This window comes from Tachypleus tridentatus, unplaced genomic scaffold, assembly GCF_004210375.1.
Source record: "Tachypleus tridentatus isolate NWPU-2018 unplaced genomic scaffold, ASM421037v1 Hic_cluster_2, whole genome shotgun sequence".
In the NCBI taxonomy this organism is placed as follows: Eukaryota; Metazoa; Arthropoda; class Merostomata; order Xiphosura; family Limulidae; genus Tachypleus; species Tachypleus tridentatus.
The window spans coordinates 37,824,381-37,842,203 of record NW_027467782.1 but is presented as its reverse complement, the minus strand read 5'-3'; the positions used below and the strand labels follow the sequence as shown (position 1 = coordinate 37,842,203).

The window sequence follows — 17,823 nt, the reverse complement described above, 5'->3', positions numbered from 1 at the left end:
AAGGTATTTTTTTGAACATTTAATTATTTTCCTATTGTAAATAATATGATATGATGATGGATTTCTGATGAATCTTTGTAGGTAATGGAGCCTTTTTAACAATAAAATATTGTTTTCACTGCATAATGCTCCTGTCTTACTGGTAAATATCAGTTATTCTCTTTGAAATGAAACATCTGTTTTCAATTGCCTAACTTTAAACTTCATACAACTTTTGAACCACTTACTTAATCAAATAAAATTCTGGTTCTTATTCCATAGTATCAACTATTATTTGTATCTTGATAAAATTATTGCAAATATTAACAACAAAGGCACCATATATAAATATACTCTTTAAAAAAAAGAAAGGCAAAAGGGATATTTTTGTTATTTTAAAGAGAAATATATGTAATAACGTTACAAGCTCAGAGTATGTGATGTTACACGTGTTAAGGCACTGATTGTCAGACCAAAATGACAATAAAAGTTGTGCACTTTGAAAACGGAGGAAAACATCGGATTTTCGCCAAAACGCATGCGTATCCAATAAATTTGTTTGAGAGATCTGCAAAAACGGCTCGTTTGGGTTGAGAAAATATTTTACATAGAAGAGCGAACGTTTCGACCTTCTTCGGTCATCGTCAGGTTCACAAAGAAAGAGGTAACTGACCGAAAGCTACCTGAGTGTCGGAATGTAGAGGGCGGTATTAGATGTTTGAATATATAATTTATTTATTTTATTATATTAATATAGCACCATCAAAAGGCTATGGAATCGTCACCAACAACATGGATCAACTCGTGACCGTCCACGATCTGGCAGACCTCGTGTGACCACGCCCGCACAGGATCACTACATCCGGTTACGTCACCTTCGGGATAGGACCACCACTGCGACGTCTACTGCTTCAACAGTCCTTTTGCACATTCGAGGGAATCTTACGGCTCAACGATACGTCGACGAGATTCTAAAACCCCATGTGCAACCCATCATGGTGAACTTCAATGACGTTTTCAACATGACAACGCCCGTCCTCACACATCCCGACTCACCACTGTCTTCTTGAGACACCACAACATCAACGTTCTTCCCTGGCCCTCCAGATCACCACATTTAAGCCCCATCGAACATCTTTGGGACGAGTTGGACCGACGTCTGCGACGGCGACAACCTCAATCGCAGACTCTACCTCAGCTTGCAGCAGCTTTGCAGGCTGAGTGGTCAGCCATTCCACAGGATGTGATTTGTCATCTCATCGCTTCCATGGGCAGGAGATTCCAAACAGTTTTTGATGCTCACGGGGGGCATACTCGTTATTGACGTTGAGTGACGTTAAACTTCAACTAGTGAGCGTGGACTTCGCCTTTGCAGACTTTGGATGTTCAGCAGTGACTGTGCAAAGTTTCACACATGTCACACAGAACTACCCGGAATAAACTTGTTAACAATATGTCTTATATTCTGCCTTTTGCGTTTCTTTTTTTGAAGACTATATGTTTTGAATACCATTAGAAAATAATAGTGGTGTAAAGGTTTAAAATTATTTAAGTATGATTATTTACACACATTGAAAAACCTTCAGTAGTCTAATGTATTTGATTGAGGTGAAAAAAGCTAAAAGAATTAGGAATCGTTTTTTTAGAGAAATTTATAACTTGAAAACAAGAAGGCTATTTTAACATTGATATAAGATTTTGATGTGGGCTACCATTGTATTTAATAGCTTATAAGGCTCACTGGCATACAACAACTACAGTAGTGGTTGGAATACTATTGATGTAAGTAGTTTGTTATTATAACAGTTTTTATAATATGAAGTTTGTGAATGTTAACTTAGAAAAGGTATTCACTCCATAACAACTGTTATACAAGTGTTCATTGTCTGTTCCCTAGTAGGAAAGAGGTTACTGTTTGAATTTATAATGCTAAAGTCAGGGTTTTGATTCCCTTGGTAGACACAGCAGATAGCCCGTTGTTGCTTTGCTATAACAAAACAAACACATTCTGTCTGATATGTCTAGAATATTATCTACCATCCACTTACCGTATTGTCTGACTGAAATTATATATGAATGAAATCATTAGATCATTAATGCATGTAATAAACCTTTGAAGTCCAAAGTACATGTAGTTTTTAAATTAATTAATGCATTCAGAGGGAGATTTTAAGTTTCTAACTTGTTATATTATATTCTTAAAGTTTATTTGTAATTTTTCTCTATTTTTTTCACACAACTATTTAAAAGTTATTATATTTTATTAGAATATCTCTCCTTTATGATTGAACCTTTTTACATTTATTATTCATGTAAAATAATAACATTTGGTCAATCTAGAATCTCGTAAAGCTGAAAAAATATATATCTGAGACAGCTCATATCATTATGTTTTCATCATCAACTTTGAGGGTTATTTTTAGGAGTCACAAGACGATGAAAAAATTCCGTACATATAAAAAATTTGCTAATGTGTTCATGGGCTATGTAGCAGTGGTAGTGGATTTATCAAGTGGAAGCTGACGTATGCTCTCCATAGAGAGCCATTGTGTGGGTTTTCTGTACATTAAAACACAGCTGGCTACAGTACAATGTTTTATCACATTAGACAGGACTTAGTGTACAAACAGTACTGGTATGTATTTTTTTTTCTGGTCATAATCAGCTATGTTTTTTGAGTGGTTGTGATACATGCTTTATTAAATAGTGGGGTTTAACTACATTGCTTTATTAGGTAATTATAGCCTTTAGGTGTTAATTATCATCCCTATCTGGTAAAACATAACAGAAGTGATCATGTTGTATATTTTGTTTTTTAGTGAGGTATGAGTTTAGTGCATTATGTAATCATAGTATTTGATTTTTGTCCTGTTGAGATGTTAATCCAGTGTTTTGGTATCATGAAAATTCTAGTCAAAAGTAATAATATCTAGATATTTTCAAACATTTGTTAACTTTTCATACAATCGTTGTCTTCAGTAATTTTTACTCGTGAAAAAATTTAAAGGAACTCAGCATTAACAGTTTTTATACCCCTATAAAAGTGTTTCTTGTGCATAACATCAGGGTCAGAAAAGCAAGAACTTGTTTATCCTTTTAATAATACTAAAATATTAGTGTATAAACATTTGATCATTTTTTAGGTTTCGTAATGTCATTAAAACTTTTAATTACTTTTCCATTATTTACAATTTGTTACCCTCTTGTAAGTTACAAAAAACAATGTGCTCATTACCTTTGAAGGAGTTTCAAAATGACAGGGTTTATAATTTTGTTGTTTTCTGACAATAATTATATTTGCTTAGGGTGCAAGCTAAGAAGTGATGCATTAAATTAATCCTGATTCTCCTTTAATATGTTTATAAAGAATACTTGATTATGAGTTCCAATAAAAATTCCTAGGTTTATCAGCAGCTTTACTTAAAACCTCTAGATACCTACCTTGTAGCTTAATATTGGAAAATGTCACTACCACAGCAGCTTCTTGGATATAAAACATGGAAATTATCAGTCAGGTTTTCAAAGAAATCTATGCAGTCTTGATGACATTCTGTAAATCCTGACATAATGTCATTGGGATTAACTTGTTGCCACTTGCTGGTAATATCAACAGCAGGTTACCACAGAGATGTATTGTTCTTACCATACATACACAGTAAATGCCATTGAAATAATGTGCTTTATGTAATTTCAGATTACTGTACCTATATAAGCAGCTGTTTTATGTTGGACGAAATTCTCCTGCAGGGTTAAGAACCTAAAAGAACAAACCAACATTTATTATTATAGAGTATATATAGCTGCAAATCTACAGTATGACTTAAATGAGTCTTACATATTATAATGATCAAGTCTGATTGTAAGCACTTGTCTGTAATGGCAGATTCATTGCTCTTAACTTTAACCCTCTGTTCCTAGAAACATTTCTTGAGACGTCTCTGAACTAAGTAGTTTAGAAATAGTAGATATTTTATTTTTACCTAAAAACATTGAATGAATTTTTATTTCGTAAAAAGTTATAGAAGTTGCTATTTAAGAGATGTTTTCTTGTAGGAAAGACAAATAGAAAGTTCACTAACATAAGTTTCAGTATTAAATGATAAAGATAAAAAACAAACAAACATGCAAATCAGGTACATATTGTAATGATGCTAGGAAAACACTAGGTAAAAAAAATCAATTAAAACAAACAAAATATAGGAGTTTAAGAGTGTTTACAAGAGAATAACTTATTGTTTAATTTTAAAAGTATAATAAAGAGAACAGACTACTAATATTCATCACTGGAAAACTCACTTACCATTTCAAACAATACAATAGTCTTCTTCCACTAGATGGTTCGTGTTTAACCTTCCAGTCCTCTTTACCTCAAAATTAATATCTGTAATGTTAAACATCTTTTTTCTTGATCATTTAATGGGAGTGTGTACAAAGAGAGCATACTCATATCAAGAATTTCAAGTTACATTCTTAGTCCAGTGAATAATGTCACTCCATGACCTTTGTTCACTGACAGCATTGGTCATGAAACATTGGTCAGACTTGCGGGGGTCAATTATCTGTTATAGCCGTTCGGTTACTCCCGAAGGACAAGGCGCTGAGGTCATGGTAGCATTGCAAAACTGGATCAAGTAATAGACAATTTACCGACTTTGTTCGGTGAAGTACTCGTGTAATGTGCGTTCTGATTACTGATTTACAGCATATAATGTTCATTTCACAACGTTCACACAATGTTACATAACAACGTTGATTATTCGCTATGAAGTGACTGCATTTTGACGATTTCATAACAGCGTTATGGTATAACGTGACCAAATCACAACCAAATTGTGGCAACACATGACGTTGCAACTCTCATATATGGGACACTGGACATTACTTGGTTAAGAGGGGAAAACATTTCATTCTGAAATTCATTCCTAATTATGTAACATCAATTTGGCGCCCCACCCCGACGCTGCGCCCGGGGACAGATGTACACCCTTGACCCCCCCCCTTCCCTAGCTACGTCACTGGCGAACGTGTAATCTTTTTAAGCCAAAAATCATGAACGGTAGAACTTTCTATTTAAAACACTAATAAAAAGTATTTTAATTAGTAAAGAAAAATCCTACCAGGAATAATATATTTTTGTGTGATAATCCTCCATATGAAACAAGCATCTCAACGTTACTTGTTTCAGATTACCCTTAGTAACTACAAGTACTTCTCATTACTTTCGCCCGGCATGGCCATGTGGTTCAAGCACTCGACTTGTAATCCAAGGGTCGCGGGTTAAAATCCTGGTCGCACCAAACATGCTCGCTCTTTTAGAAGTGGGTGCGTTTTAACGTAACGGTCAATCCCACTATTCGTTGTTAAAAGAGTAACGCAGGAAATTAGCGGTAGGTACTGATGATCAGCTGTCTTCCACCTACTCTTACATTACTAAATTAGGGACGACAAGCGCAGATAGCCCTCAAATAGCCTCAAGCGAAACAAAAACAAATATTGATTTGAATACTTGGATTTTGTATAATTATAGTATATATGTCGATGTGTTTCTTAGTGAATGCCTGGATTTGGTATGATTATAGTTAATATGTCGATGGATTTGCTATTATTATAGTATTTATGTCGATGTGTTTCTCAGTGAATACCTGGATATGGTATGATTATAGTTAATATGTCGATGGATTTGCTATGATTATAGTATTTATGTCGATGTATTTCTTAGTGAATACCTGGATTTGGTATGATTATAGTAAATATGTGGATGGATTTGGTATGATTATAGTATATATGTCGATGTGTTTCTTTATGAATACCTGAATTTGGTATGATTATAGTATATATGTCGATGTGTTTCTCAGTTAATACCTGGATATGGTATGATTATAGTAAATATGTGGATGGATTTGGTATGATTATAGTATATATGTCGATGTGTTTCTTTGTGAATACCTGGATTTGGTATGATTATAGTATATATGTCGATGTGTTTCTCAGTTAATACCTGGATATGGTATGATTATAGTAAATATGTGGATGGATTTGGAATGATTATAGTATATATGTCGATGTGTTTCTTTGTGAATACCTGGATTTGGTATGATTATAGTATATATGTCGATGTGTTTCTCAGTTAATACCTGGATATGGTATGATTATAGTAAATATGTGGATGGATTTGGTATGATTATAGTATAAATGTCGGTGTGTTTGGTATGATTATAGTATTTATGTCGATGTGTTTCTTAGTGAATACCTGGATTTGGTATGATTATAGTATATATGTCGATGTGTTTGGTATGATTATAGTATTTATGTCGATATTTTTCTAAGTGAATACCTGGATTTGGTACGATTGTAGTATATATGTCGATGTGTTTGGTATGATTATAGTATTTATGTTAATGTGTTTCTCAGTGAATACCTGGATATGGTATGATTATAGTAAATATGTGGATGGATTTGGTATGATTATAGTATATATGTCGATGTGTTTCTCAGTTAATACCTGGATATGGTATGATTATAGTAAATATGTGGATGGATTTGGTATGATTATAGTATATATGTCGATGTGTTTCTATGTGAATACCTGGATTTGGTATGATTATAGTATATATGTCGATGTGTTTCTTTGTGAATACCTGGATTTGGTATGATTATAGTATATATGTCGATGTGTTTCTCAGTTAATACCTGGATATGGTATGATTATAGTAAATATGTGGATGGATTTGGTATGATTATAGTAAAATGTCGGTGTGTTTGGTATGATTATAGTATTTATGTCGATGTGTTTCTTAGTGAATACCTGGATTTGGTATGATTATAGTATATATGTCGATGTGTTTCTTAGTGAATACCTGGATTTGGTATGATTATAGTATATATGTCGATGTGTTTGGTATGATTATAGTATTTATGTCGATATTTTTCTAAGTGAATACCTGGATTTGGTATGATTATAGTATATATGTCGATGTGTTTGGTATGATTATAGTATTTATGTTAATGTGTTTCTCAGTGAATACCTGGATATGGTACTATTATAGTAAATATGTGGATGGATTTGGTATGATTATAGTATTGATGTCGATGTGTTTCTTACAGAATACCTGGATATGGTATGATTATAATATAGAGGTCAATGTGTTTCTTAGTAAATACCTGGATTTGGTATAGTTACGGTGTTCACGTCAATGTGTTTCTTAGTGAATACCTGGATTTGGTATACATATGTTGATGTGTTTCTTAATGAATACCTGGATTTGGTATAATTATGTTGATGTGTTTCTTAATGAATACCTGGATTTGGTATAATTATGTTGATGTGTTTCCTAATGAATACCTGGATTTCGTATAATTATGTTGATGTGTTTCTTAATGAATATCTGGATTTGGTATGATTATAGTATATATGTCGATGTGTTTCTTAGTGAATCGTTTCGGTAATCCAATTAGGTATTTGCTTATGTATTTCACATAATAATTGCAGGATGACAAAAGTGAAGTTATTTATTTCTAAAATTTTAATGTATTTGTTTGTTTGACATTATATCTTTTTTATGAAGTGTCCATTATTACTATTTTTTTGCATCGATGTTTTTTTAAAAAGAAATTGAAAATTGGGGTTTCGTCTTATATCTTTATAGAATTGCTTTGTTCTTCTTTAGTAAATGTAAGACTCAATATCTTGGTATAATAATTTTTAGCCATCAAAATACTTTGATTTCACGAATTAGCCGTCCCTAATTAAGCACTGTAAGACTAGAGGGAAGACAACTAGTCATCACCACCCACCGCCAATTCTTGGGCTACTCTTTTACCAACAAATAGTGGGATTGAAAGTAACATTATAACGCCTCTACGGCTGAAAGGGCGAGCATGTTTGGCGCGATGGGGATGCGAACCCGCGATCCTTGGATTACGAGTCGCACGCCTTAACGCATTTGGCCATGCCGGGCCTAAAAATAATTAAACATGCCATTATTGATTCATTTTTCTAATTACTTGTCATTTGCTACCCAGTGGCTCAGCGGAATGTTTGTGGACTTACAACGCTAAAATTCGGCTCTCAATAGCCGTGGTGGGCTGAGCCTAGATAACCTATTGTGTAGCTTTGTGCTTAATTCAAAACAACAACAACAACAAACTTGTCATTTAGGTTTTATTGCATATAACGTAACTACTTTTATTTGAATTAATTTTGGAAAAATTAATAAAAATAAAATGGTTGCAAGAGTTATGAAAAATGTGTTAAAAGTGGATTACTTAAACATTTGTTAATTTTAGAAAGTATATTCATTTTTCTTTTCGTTTTTGTAAAGTGTCGCTTGTTCCTAGCTGAATTTGATTGGTTACATCACATTGTTCTATTCTGAGATATTGAATTGCGATTGCTTAGCAAAATAGAACGTTTTTAACCGTTGTGGAAGAATCATTTAAACGTATGTACTCTTAGTTATCTATAACAACATAAATTCGAGAAATTCAGAAAACTCTTGGTAATATCAAAAGCTTTACCATCCTTTTACGTTTTGAAAATCCAGAACTTTTATTTAGTTTTGTGTTTTTAATTTAGTGATTTATTGAGTTTTAAGTTTACGCTCTTCCAAACATTAGGCTTAAGATGGCTAATGTGATTAGAAAAAGCTAAAGAAATGGACTACAAAAGGTTCCATCAAAATTGTAATGTAAGTATGTATGATTCACATTATTATGTTTGATTTATATTAATTTGAAAAAAGTAGGCTACTATGTTTAACCAACACATTTTTCCTTTAACTATAATGGTATGAATTAACAGTGAATTTTTATTATGCATAAAAAGCGCTTCGTACGTCATAAATGATGCATCAAACAATCAAACTGCTTTCTGGAACAAGTTCTCATTATGCGGTGAGTTACAGCTACTACTCTGTAGGTAGGAATTTTATACCAACTGCAGAACTTCGTGCTTATCGTGTATGAATTAGCTTATCATTTATCCATGAAAAAAAAAAATTTAGTCTGGTGCTGCAAAGGAGAATGTGTTGAATCAAAAGCAAGGAATCAAACGAAAGTACAAAAACAAATACATCGAATACGGTTTTATCGCTTTGGAATCGGAACATTCTCAATTACCATTCTGCCTACTCTCCAATGCAGCTTTATCGAACGAGGCGCTTGTTCCTAGCAAAGTGAAGAGACACTTGGAAACAAAACATTCAGCTGTGAAGGATAGACCAAAAGATTTATATGCAAAAACGGCTCGTTTGGGTTGAGAAAATATTTTACATAGAAGAGCGAACAACGTTTCGACCTTCTTCGGTCATCGTCAGGTTCACAAAGAAAGAGGTAACTGACCGGAAGCTGACCACATGTTTGAAAGGGGGTTGTGTAACTGTGTGTCGAAATGTAGAGGGCGGTATTAGATGTTTGAATATATAATTTTATTTATTTTATTATATTAATATAGGTATAAAGGCGTTCCTTTATATTGGTTTATTTTGGGTTTAAGTTGTTGTATAAGTAAGGCTTCTTTAATTTTGCGTTTGTTTATGTTTGTTTCTTTATTTAGTATTTGAGTGTTTTCTATGGTTATGTTGTGTTTATTTGACTTGCAGTGTTCGAAAACGTGTGAAGGTGACTTTTATGTTCTTTGAATCTGGTTTCCATTTTTCTACTTGTTTCTCAATATAGAAGTCGTGGCAGTTATCACATTGTATTTTATAAATAATGTTGGTGTTGTGTTTGTCAGTGTAGTTTTACATAGTATAGACCTCAGTTTTGTGCCTGGTTTTGAATAAATTTGGTATTAACTGGAATGTCATATTTTGTTACTAATTTTGCCAAATGTTGGTTATTTGTTTGCTGATGTCAGGAATATATGGTATACAGCAGTATATGGTTTCGTGGTTTTTTGATTCGTGAGCTGTATTTACTTTAGTTGGTGGTTGATTTTGCTTTTTGTCTAGGTGTGTGCGTATTATGTTTTCTACGGTTTGTGGAGGAAACTTATTGATGTTGATGAAGTATTGTTTTATTTTGTCTAATTCATCGTTAATTTTATCTGGTGAGCATAGTTTTATGGCTGTGTTTATTTGGTTTCTTAGTATGCTGAGTTTTGTTTTGTTTCATGTGCTGAGTCCCAAGGAATGTATAGTCCAGTATGGGTGATTTTTCGGTGGATTTCTGTTTTGAATTGTGTGTCAGTTCTTGTAATTTTGAGGTTAAGAAATGATATTTGATTGCTTTCTTCCTGTTCACATGTGAAGTTAATGTTGGGATGTATAGAGTTAATGTGATTGAAAAAATTAAGTATGTGTTCTGTAGATTTGAATCCTGCAACCGTGTCATCTACATATCTGTACCAGTATAGTGGTGGATGTAATGCTGTGTTAATTGCTTGTGTTTCAACTTGTGTCATAAAAATATTGGCTAGAACTGGTGATACTGGGTTGCACTTCGAGAATCTCGCGGTTCAACAACATGAGCGATCAAGGAAGCTTGTGAAATAGATGAAGCTGTTCGAAAAAGGATTGATTGCAAGTTATAAGGTTTTTCAGTTGTTTGCAAAACGCAAGAAAGCGCATACGGAGGCCAAATCAGTCATTGTGCCAGCATTAGCAATCATTGTTGAAACTATGCTTGGAACGGATGCTGCCAAAAAGGTTAAGTAAGTTCCACTGTCCAGTGACACAATTTCACTCAGAATTGAAGACTTATCGTTGGATTTGAAGGATCAAGTTTGCGAACACTTGGAAGCACCTGAAGATGAATTGTCTCTGCTCTGGTCTCTTGAAGTTGATGAATCTTCTGACGTTAGTGGAAAATCTCAAGTTCTGACTTTTGTTCGATTCATAAAAGATGGAAAATGGTAAACGAATACTAATTTTGCAAAGATTTAAAAAGTACAGGAAAGGCCAAGACATTTTCGAGTTGGTGAATGAAAACATTTTGCTCTTCAAATTACATTGGAATAACTGTGTCAGCGTTTTCACCGATGGCTGTTCTTCAATGTAAGGTAAAAAGAAGGGATTCGTCATTCTGGTGCGCCAACAAAATCCAAACATTAGGATTGTTCACTGCATGATTCACAGAGAGGTGCTTCCCTCCAAATCTTTACTGAAAGATTTGCAGTCTGTTATGAATCAAGTTATTCAAGTAGTAAATTTCATCAAGTCTCGGCCACTTTAGTCTCGACTTTTCTCTCTTCTCTGTGAGGCGATGGATTCAGACTACAAAAAGCTTTGTTTTTTGTTTGTTTTTGGAATTTCGCACAAAGCTACTCGAGGGCTATCTGTGCTAGCCGTCCCTAACTTAGCAGTGTAAGACTAGAGGGAAGGCAGCTAGTCATCACCACCCACCTCTAACTCTTGGGCTACTCTTTTACCAACGAAAAGTGGGATTGACCGTCCCATTATAACGCCCCCCACGGCTGAATAAGCGAGCATGTTTAGCGGGACTCGGATGCAAACCCGCGACCCTCAGATTACGAGACCTAACTGATTCTGAAGTCTGGGGACCAAGCAGACCTAAGAGCCTTACACCTTATTGGACAGAGTGGCAGAATCCACTAATGATTAGCTAAGCACCACCTTTGTACCAGTGGTGCAGACATGGCAGTCAGCTTCCAAAACATTGTTATCAAGAAAGATGAATGGTAGGCCCTTCAGTATCAAGAACCCTCTCCCTAAGTGTCTTATCATAATGTGTCTATAAACAATGAGCTACAAGTAGTGTACGTGCATTGGTCTGTGCAAAATATCACTATATCTCTAAGCCAGAGAAGCTCTGTGAGAGTTGAGGTTGTCCTAAAGGACAGCTGAATGTTGGGTGGCAGAGAAACACGTCTTCCAGAACTCAGTACCACAAATAACAAATACAACACCTTTGGAATCATTGTTGCTAGTAGCCAACAAACTGTGAAGATCTTATTGTCAGTAGTGTCATCAATAACAACAGAGAGATAAACAAAGGGATCACTGGACTACTGGCAGTGTTAAATATGAGGCCAGTGACCAAGAGGTTCTGAAGATTGCATCAGTTGCAGATGATGGCTGACTTGTAAATGAAACCATCAACATTCATTGCCATAGTCCTGACAGTGATGCAAGTTCAATTTTTTAAAGTATGCACATCAGGAAATATCCACAAAAACTTGGACCATGTATAACTGCAAATATCTACTGCAGTAACACTACCAGCTGCTGACAGAGCTGGCTTAAGCCAGCCAAACTTTAGACTGAGCTAGAGAAATAATAAGAGACACCATAGCAGCCAAGTGGTGATCCACTGCCACTATAGAGGGTGTGATGTTGGATATGAAGTGTGAGTGATGAAAGCTAGACCTCATTTCTGCTGCTTAGGTTAGTATAAATTTTCCCCATGTGCAGGAGGTGGACAAAAAAAAGTTGCCTTTTTAATTTGTTATATCTTTTGTTAGATAACAGAAAATATCTAAAACATACGTTTTAGAACACACTTGATGAGATCTGTTCAAATATGATCTTAAATCCTAATTTTAACAATTGTAGGCAACTAGGAATAAGAATATCTAAGAAACTGTAGCAGGGAGCACATCACTTCTTATGATAAAATGTCACAAAAATCATAAAAAGTTCAGGTATTTACAAAAGCCATGTAAAAATTACGATTTGATATCATATTTGATAAAATAGCACATTCTAAAAACATAGTTTTACAAATTTTTCTATTATTTATTAAAGACATAAAAAATTAACATTTTAAAGGGGCAACTTCTTTTGTTCACTCCCTGTATGTGTGTGTATATATATATATATAATTGAGTGATATATAAGCATCGTGGTATTTTCTCTTTTTATTATTTGCTTTTTCTCTTCTGATATATTGTTTTGGTATTTAAGAATGAGTAATTGATTAAAGTATAAATAATTTGCAGTGGCTGGCTAGTGGGTTTGATTTATTTGGTTTTATAATGTAAACATACCAATTTCAGTACATATGTCCCTACATTTTTTTATTATAATCATTATGTTAGTACTGAATTTCTTCAAAAGATTAATTTGTTTAGTATGTATTATTAAGTGTTATTTTATATATACTTTTAAATTTTTTTAGAAGTAATTTTATTTAATGCATAAAGGCTTAATTTTTGATCTAATGCTGATTTGTTCTTCATTTGTCATAGAGCAAAAGAAGTTATTAATTTATCTATCTTTAGTTCATCTAAAGAATAGCTTCCTCTTATGTCATGAGTTGTTATTCAAGGGTTATTTTGCATTTCATTGTTTGCAGTTTTATGTATTATTCTTAAACATTATTTTTCATTGTAACTATACATTAAATGTATATTATTTAAATCATTTTTGTATTGAGATTGAAATTTGTATTTTCTGCTATGTTAAAATTTATTTTGTATAATCATTATGGAAGGGTTTTTCTTTATTGCATTTCTTTGTTAAAAGTTTCTGAAGTGTTCATTATAGGGTTTATATAGTTGTTCTGTACTTTGGTGGTAAATTTCTGTGTTGTAAGGCGTGTTAATAAAATTATGATATTGAATTCTTTTTATGGAGAATTTTTAAAATTAGGATGCTGTATCGAGTTCTTTGTCTAAGGGTTGTGCTGTCTTTGTCATAAGTGTTCACAAGAATGGTAAAAACTTAACACACTGTGTAACCATGGTTCAACTTTGAATTTTATTTTTTTGAAAGTTAAAATTATCTACTAGTTTGAAGACAAGCCTGAATTAGGGGAGAGAGAAAAATATTGTGTGTACAAATAAATACATGTAATTTAAAAACAACAAGGAATATGCCAGTATGTTGAGACTGTCCTATCCACTGTACTAAACCCTAAACTAATAACAAAACACTCAAAGCCATCCCTTATTATTCAGATATGTAATGTGTCTTCCCTTCAACTTCCTCAGATTAACTGCATGTACTACATCTGAAAGCAATCCTTTTGAGGGGTCAGCTACCCTGTTAGAAAAATAAAGTTGTCTTAATTAAAGACAACTGTTACGTTTATAATTTCCCTTAACAGTCTTAAACACCTCAATCAGTATTTGACATAGTATGTTTTGAATTTATAATTTGTTCTGTGTGTGTGTGTGTGTGTATGTAATTTGATGTTGTTTAAGTTATCTTTCTCCTTACCATTGTATTGAGCTTACACCTATTCTGCTCATGGTGTAATGGGCCTCTTGATGAATCTGATGTTGCCTGTAAAGTGAGAAATATTGAGTTTAAACAGTCTGGTAGATAGTTTAAGCTCAATAAAATGATGATACTTATTTTTGTAGAAGAGACTGTTTATTGTTCCTTGGGCAAGTATACACACGCAATGTTTGTGTTAGTGAATTAATAAGGATTGTTTGTTTGTAGGTATTTTGAACCCAGTCTTTTCTTTCATGAACTCAGTTACTAAGAGATTCTGTACTACTTCATTATATAAATATCTCATAGAATTTTCTATTATTAAGTTTCTGTATCCAATTTTTCTGATACCAATGCAGCTCTACTTGCACATAGTATATTATTAAAGATTCCACATAACTCACTGCATTAGCCTAAATTAGACTCTGATAAAGATCTTATTATTAAGTACTGTATGGAAATCAGATCTAATCAGTTGAAAGTTGTAAATAACTATTTATACTGATTGATTAATTAAATCTTAATTGTAAGTGTAACTCAAGATCGTTTATACAACTTCATAACTGGCTATTATTTCCAAGTCTCTTTTTTTACATTGAAATTTCCACTTTTTCTCTTTTCATTTTAGGTAATATATTAAGTTTCTTTACAGATGACCTAACTACAATTATGGCTGTTTTGTTTGTTGTTATTTTCAGGAAGTTCAAGTGTCTGTCATAGGTTCTATTTCTTCACATGAGAAAAGTACAGCGTTTACTCAAAGACTCTGCAGTGACTTGTCTGATAATCAAAAGTTTAAAACCATAAAACAAAGGGTATGTATTATCTATACCTGTGTATATATTTATATGTATTTGATATTTACATATAAAGCAGAGTTAGGCTGTCAATAAAATATTCAGTTCCAGACCACATAGAAGACTGAATATTGTTTGTGAGTTTGTAAAATTTTCGTATACAAATAATTATTTGTATTCACTATTTGTAATCATCATTATTTTAAATTGTATTGTTTTTTTGTATATAAATGTATATTTGTGTAAACAAAGAAAATTGTGTGTATGTCTTGTTGGCAAGTATCATAAATTTGATACATATTAATATTTATTTAAGTTCTAAATTAAAATGTCCAGGATATTTTTGAAATCATAATCTGTAACACACATAACATAATAAATCAGAGACTTCTCCAAGATAAATTATAATATCTAACAGGAGATCTCCAACGATTGGACTGTAACAAACAAGGAATAAGTGTTATATTAACAAGAATTCTCTTGTTCTTTCTGTGACAAGTGACACATTAACATGACTGTCTCTTGTTCTTTGTAACAAATGTTACATAAACACGAGTTTTCTTGTTCTTTGTAACTAGTGTTACATTAACGTGAGTGTCTCTTGTTCTTTGTAAGTAGTGTTACATAAACACGAGTTCTCTTATTCTTTGAAACAAGTGTTATATTAACATCATTGTTTCTTGTTTTTTCTAACAAGTGTTACATAAACATGAGTGACTCTTGTTCTTTGTAACATGTTTATATTAACACGAGTTCTCTCGTTCTTTGAAATAAGTGTTAATATTAACATGATTGTCTCTTGTTCTTTGTAACAAGTGTTATATTAACATGAGTTCTCTTCTTTGTAATAAGTGTTACATTAACATGAGTGTCTTTTGTTCTTGATAAGAAGTGTTACATTAACACGAGTTCTCTTCTTTGTAATAAGTGTTACATTAACATGATTGTCTCTTGTTCTTTGTAGCAAGTGTAATATAAACACGAGTTCTCTTGTTCTTTGTAACAAGTATTACATTAACATGAGTGTCTCTTCCTCTTTGTAACAAGTGTTACATAAACTTGAGTGTCTTTTGTTCTTTGTAACAAGTGTTATATTAACATGTTGCTTGTTACAGAGAACAAGAGAACTCGTGTTTATATTACACTTGCTACAAAGAACAAGATAACTCGTGTTTATCTAACACTTGTTACAATGTACAAGAGACTCTCATGTTAATGTAACACTTGTTACAAAGAACAAGAGGACTCGTGTTAATGTAATACTTGTTACAAAGAACAAGAGACACTCATCTTAGTTTAACACTTATTGCAAAGAACAAGAGAAATCGTTTTAATATATCACTTGATACAAAGAACAATAAACAATCATGTTAATATAACACTTGTTACAAAGAACAAGAAACACTCACTTTATTATAACACTTGTTACAAACAACAAGAGACACTCATAAAAATGTAACACTTGTTACAAAGAACAAGACACTCATGAAAATGTAACACTTGTTACAAAGAACAAGAGACATGTTAATATAACACTTCTAACAAAGAACAAGAAACACTCACCTTATAACACTTGTTAGAAAGAACAAGAGACCGTGTTTATGTAACACTTGTTACAAAGAACAAGAGACACTCATGAAAATGTAACACTAGTTACAAAAAAAACAGACACACATGTTTATGTAACATATGTTACAAAGAACAAGAGATGTTAATATAACACTTGTTACGAAGAACAAGAGACACTCATGTTTATGTAACACTTGTTACTAAAAGAAGAGACAATCATGTTTATGTAACACTTGTTACAAAAAGAAGAGACAATCATGTTTATGTAACACTTGCTACAAAAAGAAGAGACAATCATGTTTATGTAACACTTTTTACGAAGAACAAGAGACACTCGTGTTAATGTAACACTTGTTAAAAAGAACAAGAGACACTCGTGTTAATGTAACACTTGTTAAAAGAACAAGAGACCTCATGTCAATATAACACTTGTTACAAAGAACAAGAGAACTCGTGTTAATGAAACATTTCTTAAAAAGAACAATAGACACTCGTGTTAATTTAACACTTGTTACAAAGAACAATAGACACTCGTGTTAATTTAACACTTGTTACAAAGAACAAGAAACAATCATGTTAATCTAACACTTGTTACAAAGTACAAGAAACAATCATGTTAATCTAACACTTGTTACAAAGTACAAGAAACAATCATGTTAATCTAACACTTGTTACAAAGTACAAGAAACAATCATGTTAATCTAACACTTGTTACAAAGTACAAGAAACAATCATGTTAATCTAACACTTCTTACAAAGAACATGTTAAACACTTACGTTACAAAGAACAAGAGAACTCGTGTTACAAAAGAACATGAGACACTCATATTAATGTAACACTTGTTATATTGACATCAGTGCCTCTTGTTCTTTGAAACGTGTCTGATTAACATGATTGTTTCTTGTTCTTTGTAACAAGTGTTATAATAAAGTGAGTGTTTCTTGTTCTTTTAACAAGTGTTATATTAACACGAGTGTCTTTCTTTTGTAACAAGTGTAACATTAACATGAGTGTCTCTTTTCTGTGTAACAAGTTTTAAATTATCACGAGTGTGTCTTGTTCTTTGTAACAAGTGTCACATTAACACGAGTGTCTCCTGCTTATTGTACCAAGTTTTGTATTAATGAGTTTTCTTGTTCTTTGTAACAAGTATTATATTAACACGAGTTCTCTTGTTCTTTGTAACAAATGTTATATTAACATGATTGTCTCTTGTTTTTTTCTAACAACTCTTATATTAACACCACTTCTTGTTCTTTGTAAGAAGTGTTACATTAATACGAGTTCTCTTGTTCTTTGAAACAAGTGTTATATTAATACGAGTTCTCTTGTTCTTTGTAGCAAGTGTTATATTAAC

At 32.7% G+C, this 17,823-nt stretch overlaps 1 protein-coding gene and 1 long non-coding RNA gene across 15 annotated transcripts in view; one reads left to right on the top strand and one right to left on the bottom strand.

Moving 5' to 3' along the window:
• The window catches only part of LOC143242137 (zinc finger CCCH domain-containing protein 15-like), a 53,167-nt gene extending 49,110 nt beyond the window's left edge, over positions 1–4,057 (top strand). For all 6 annotated transcript variants that reach the window (XM_076485447.1, XM_076485445.1, XM_076485448.1 and 3 more), the window contains exon 7: positions 737–4,057. In XM_076485447.1, coding sequence (XP_076341562.1) covers positions 737–816 — 80 coding nt within the window. In that variant the 3' untranslated portion in view covers positions 817–4,057. The remainder of the gene's footprint in view (positions 1–736) is intronic.
• Positions 1–14,182, bottom strand: part of LOC143242139 (uncharacterized) — a 34,969-nt gene extending 20,787 nt beyond the window's left edge. For 3 of the 9 annotated variants that reach the window (XR_013022458.1, XR_013022462.1, XR_013022465.1), the window contains exons 1-3: positions 14,100–14,173; positions 4,280–4,360; positions 3,684–3,736 (exon numbers count right to left, since the gene is read on the bottom strand). This is a non-coding gene — a long non-coding RNA (uncharacterized LOC143242139). Of the gene's footprint in view, positions 1–3,420; positions 3,737–4,279; positions 4,924–14,099 lie in introns of those variants that run through there. The other 6 variants (XR_013022461.1, XR_013022463.1, XR_013022460.1 and 3 more) reach the window with 6 other exon arrangements.
• Between the last annotated feature and the right edge of the window lie 3,641 nt (positions 14,183–17,823).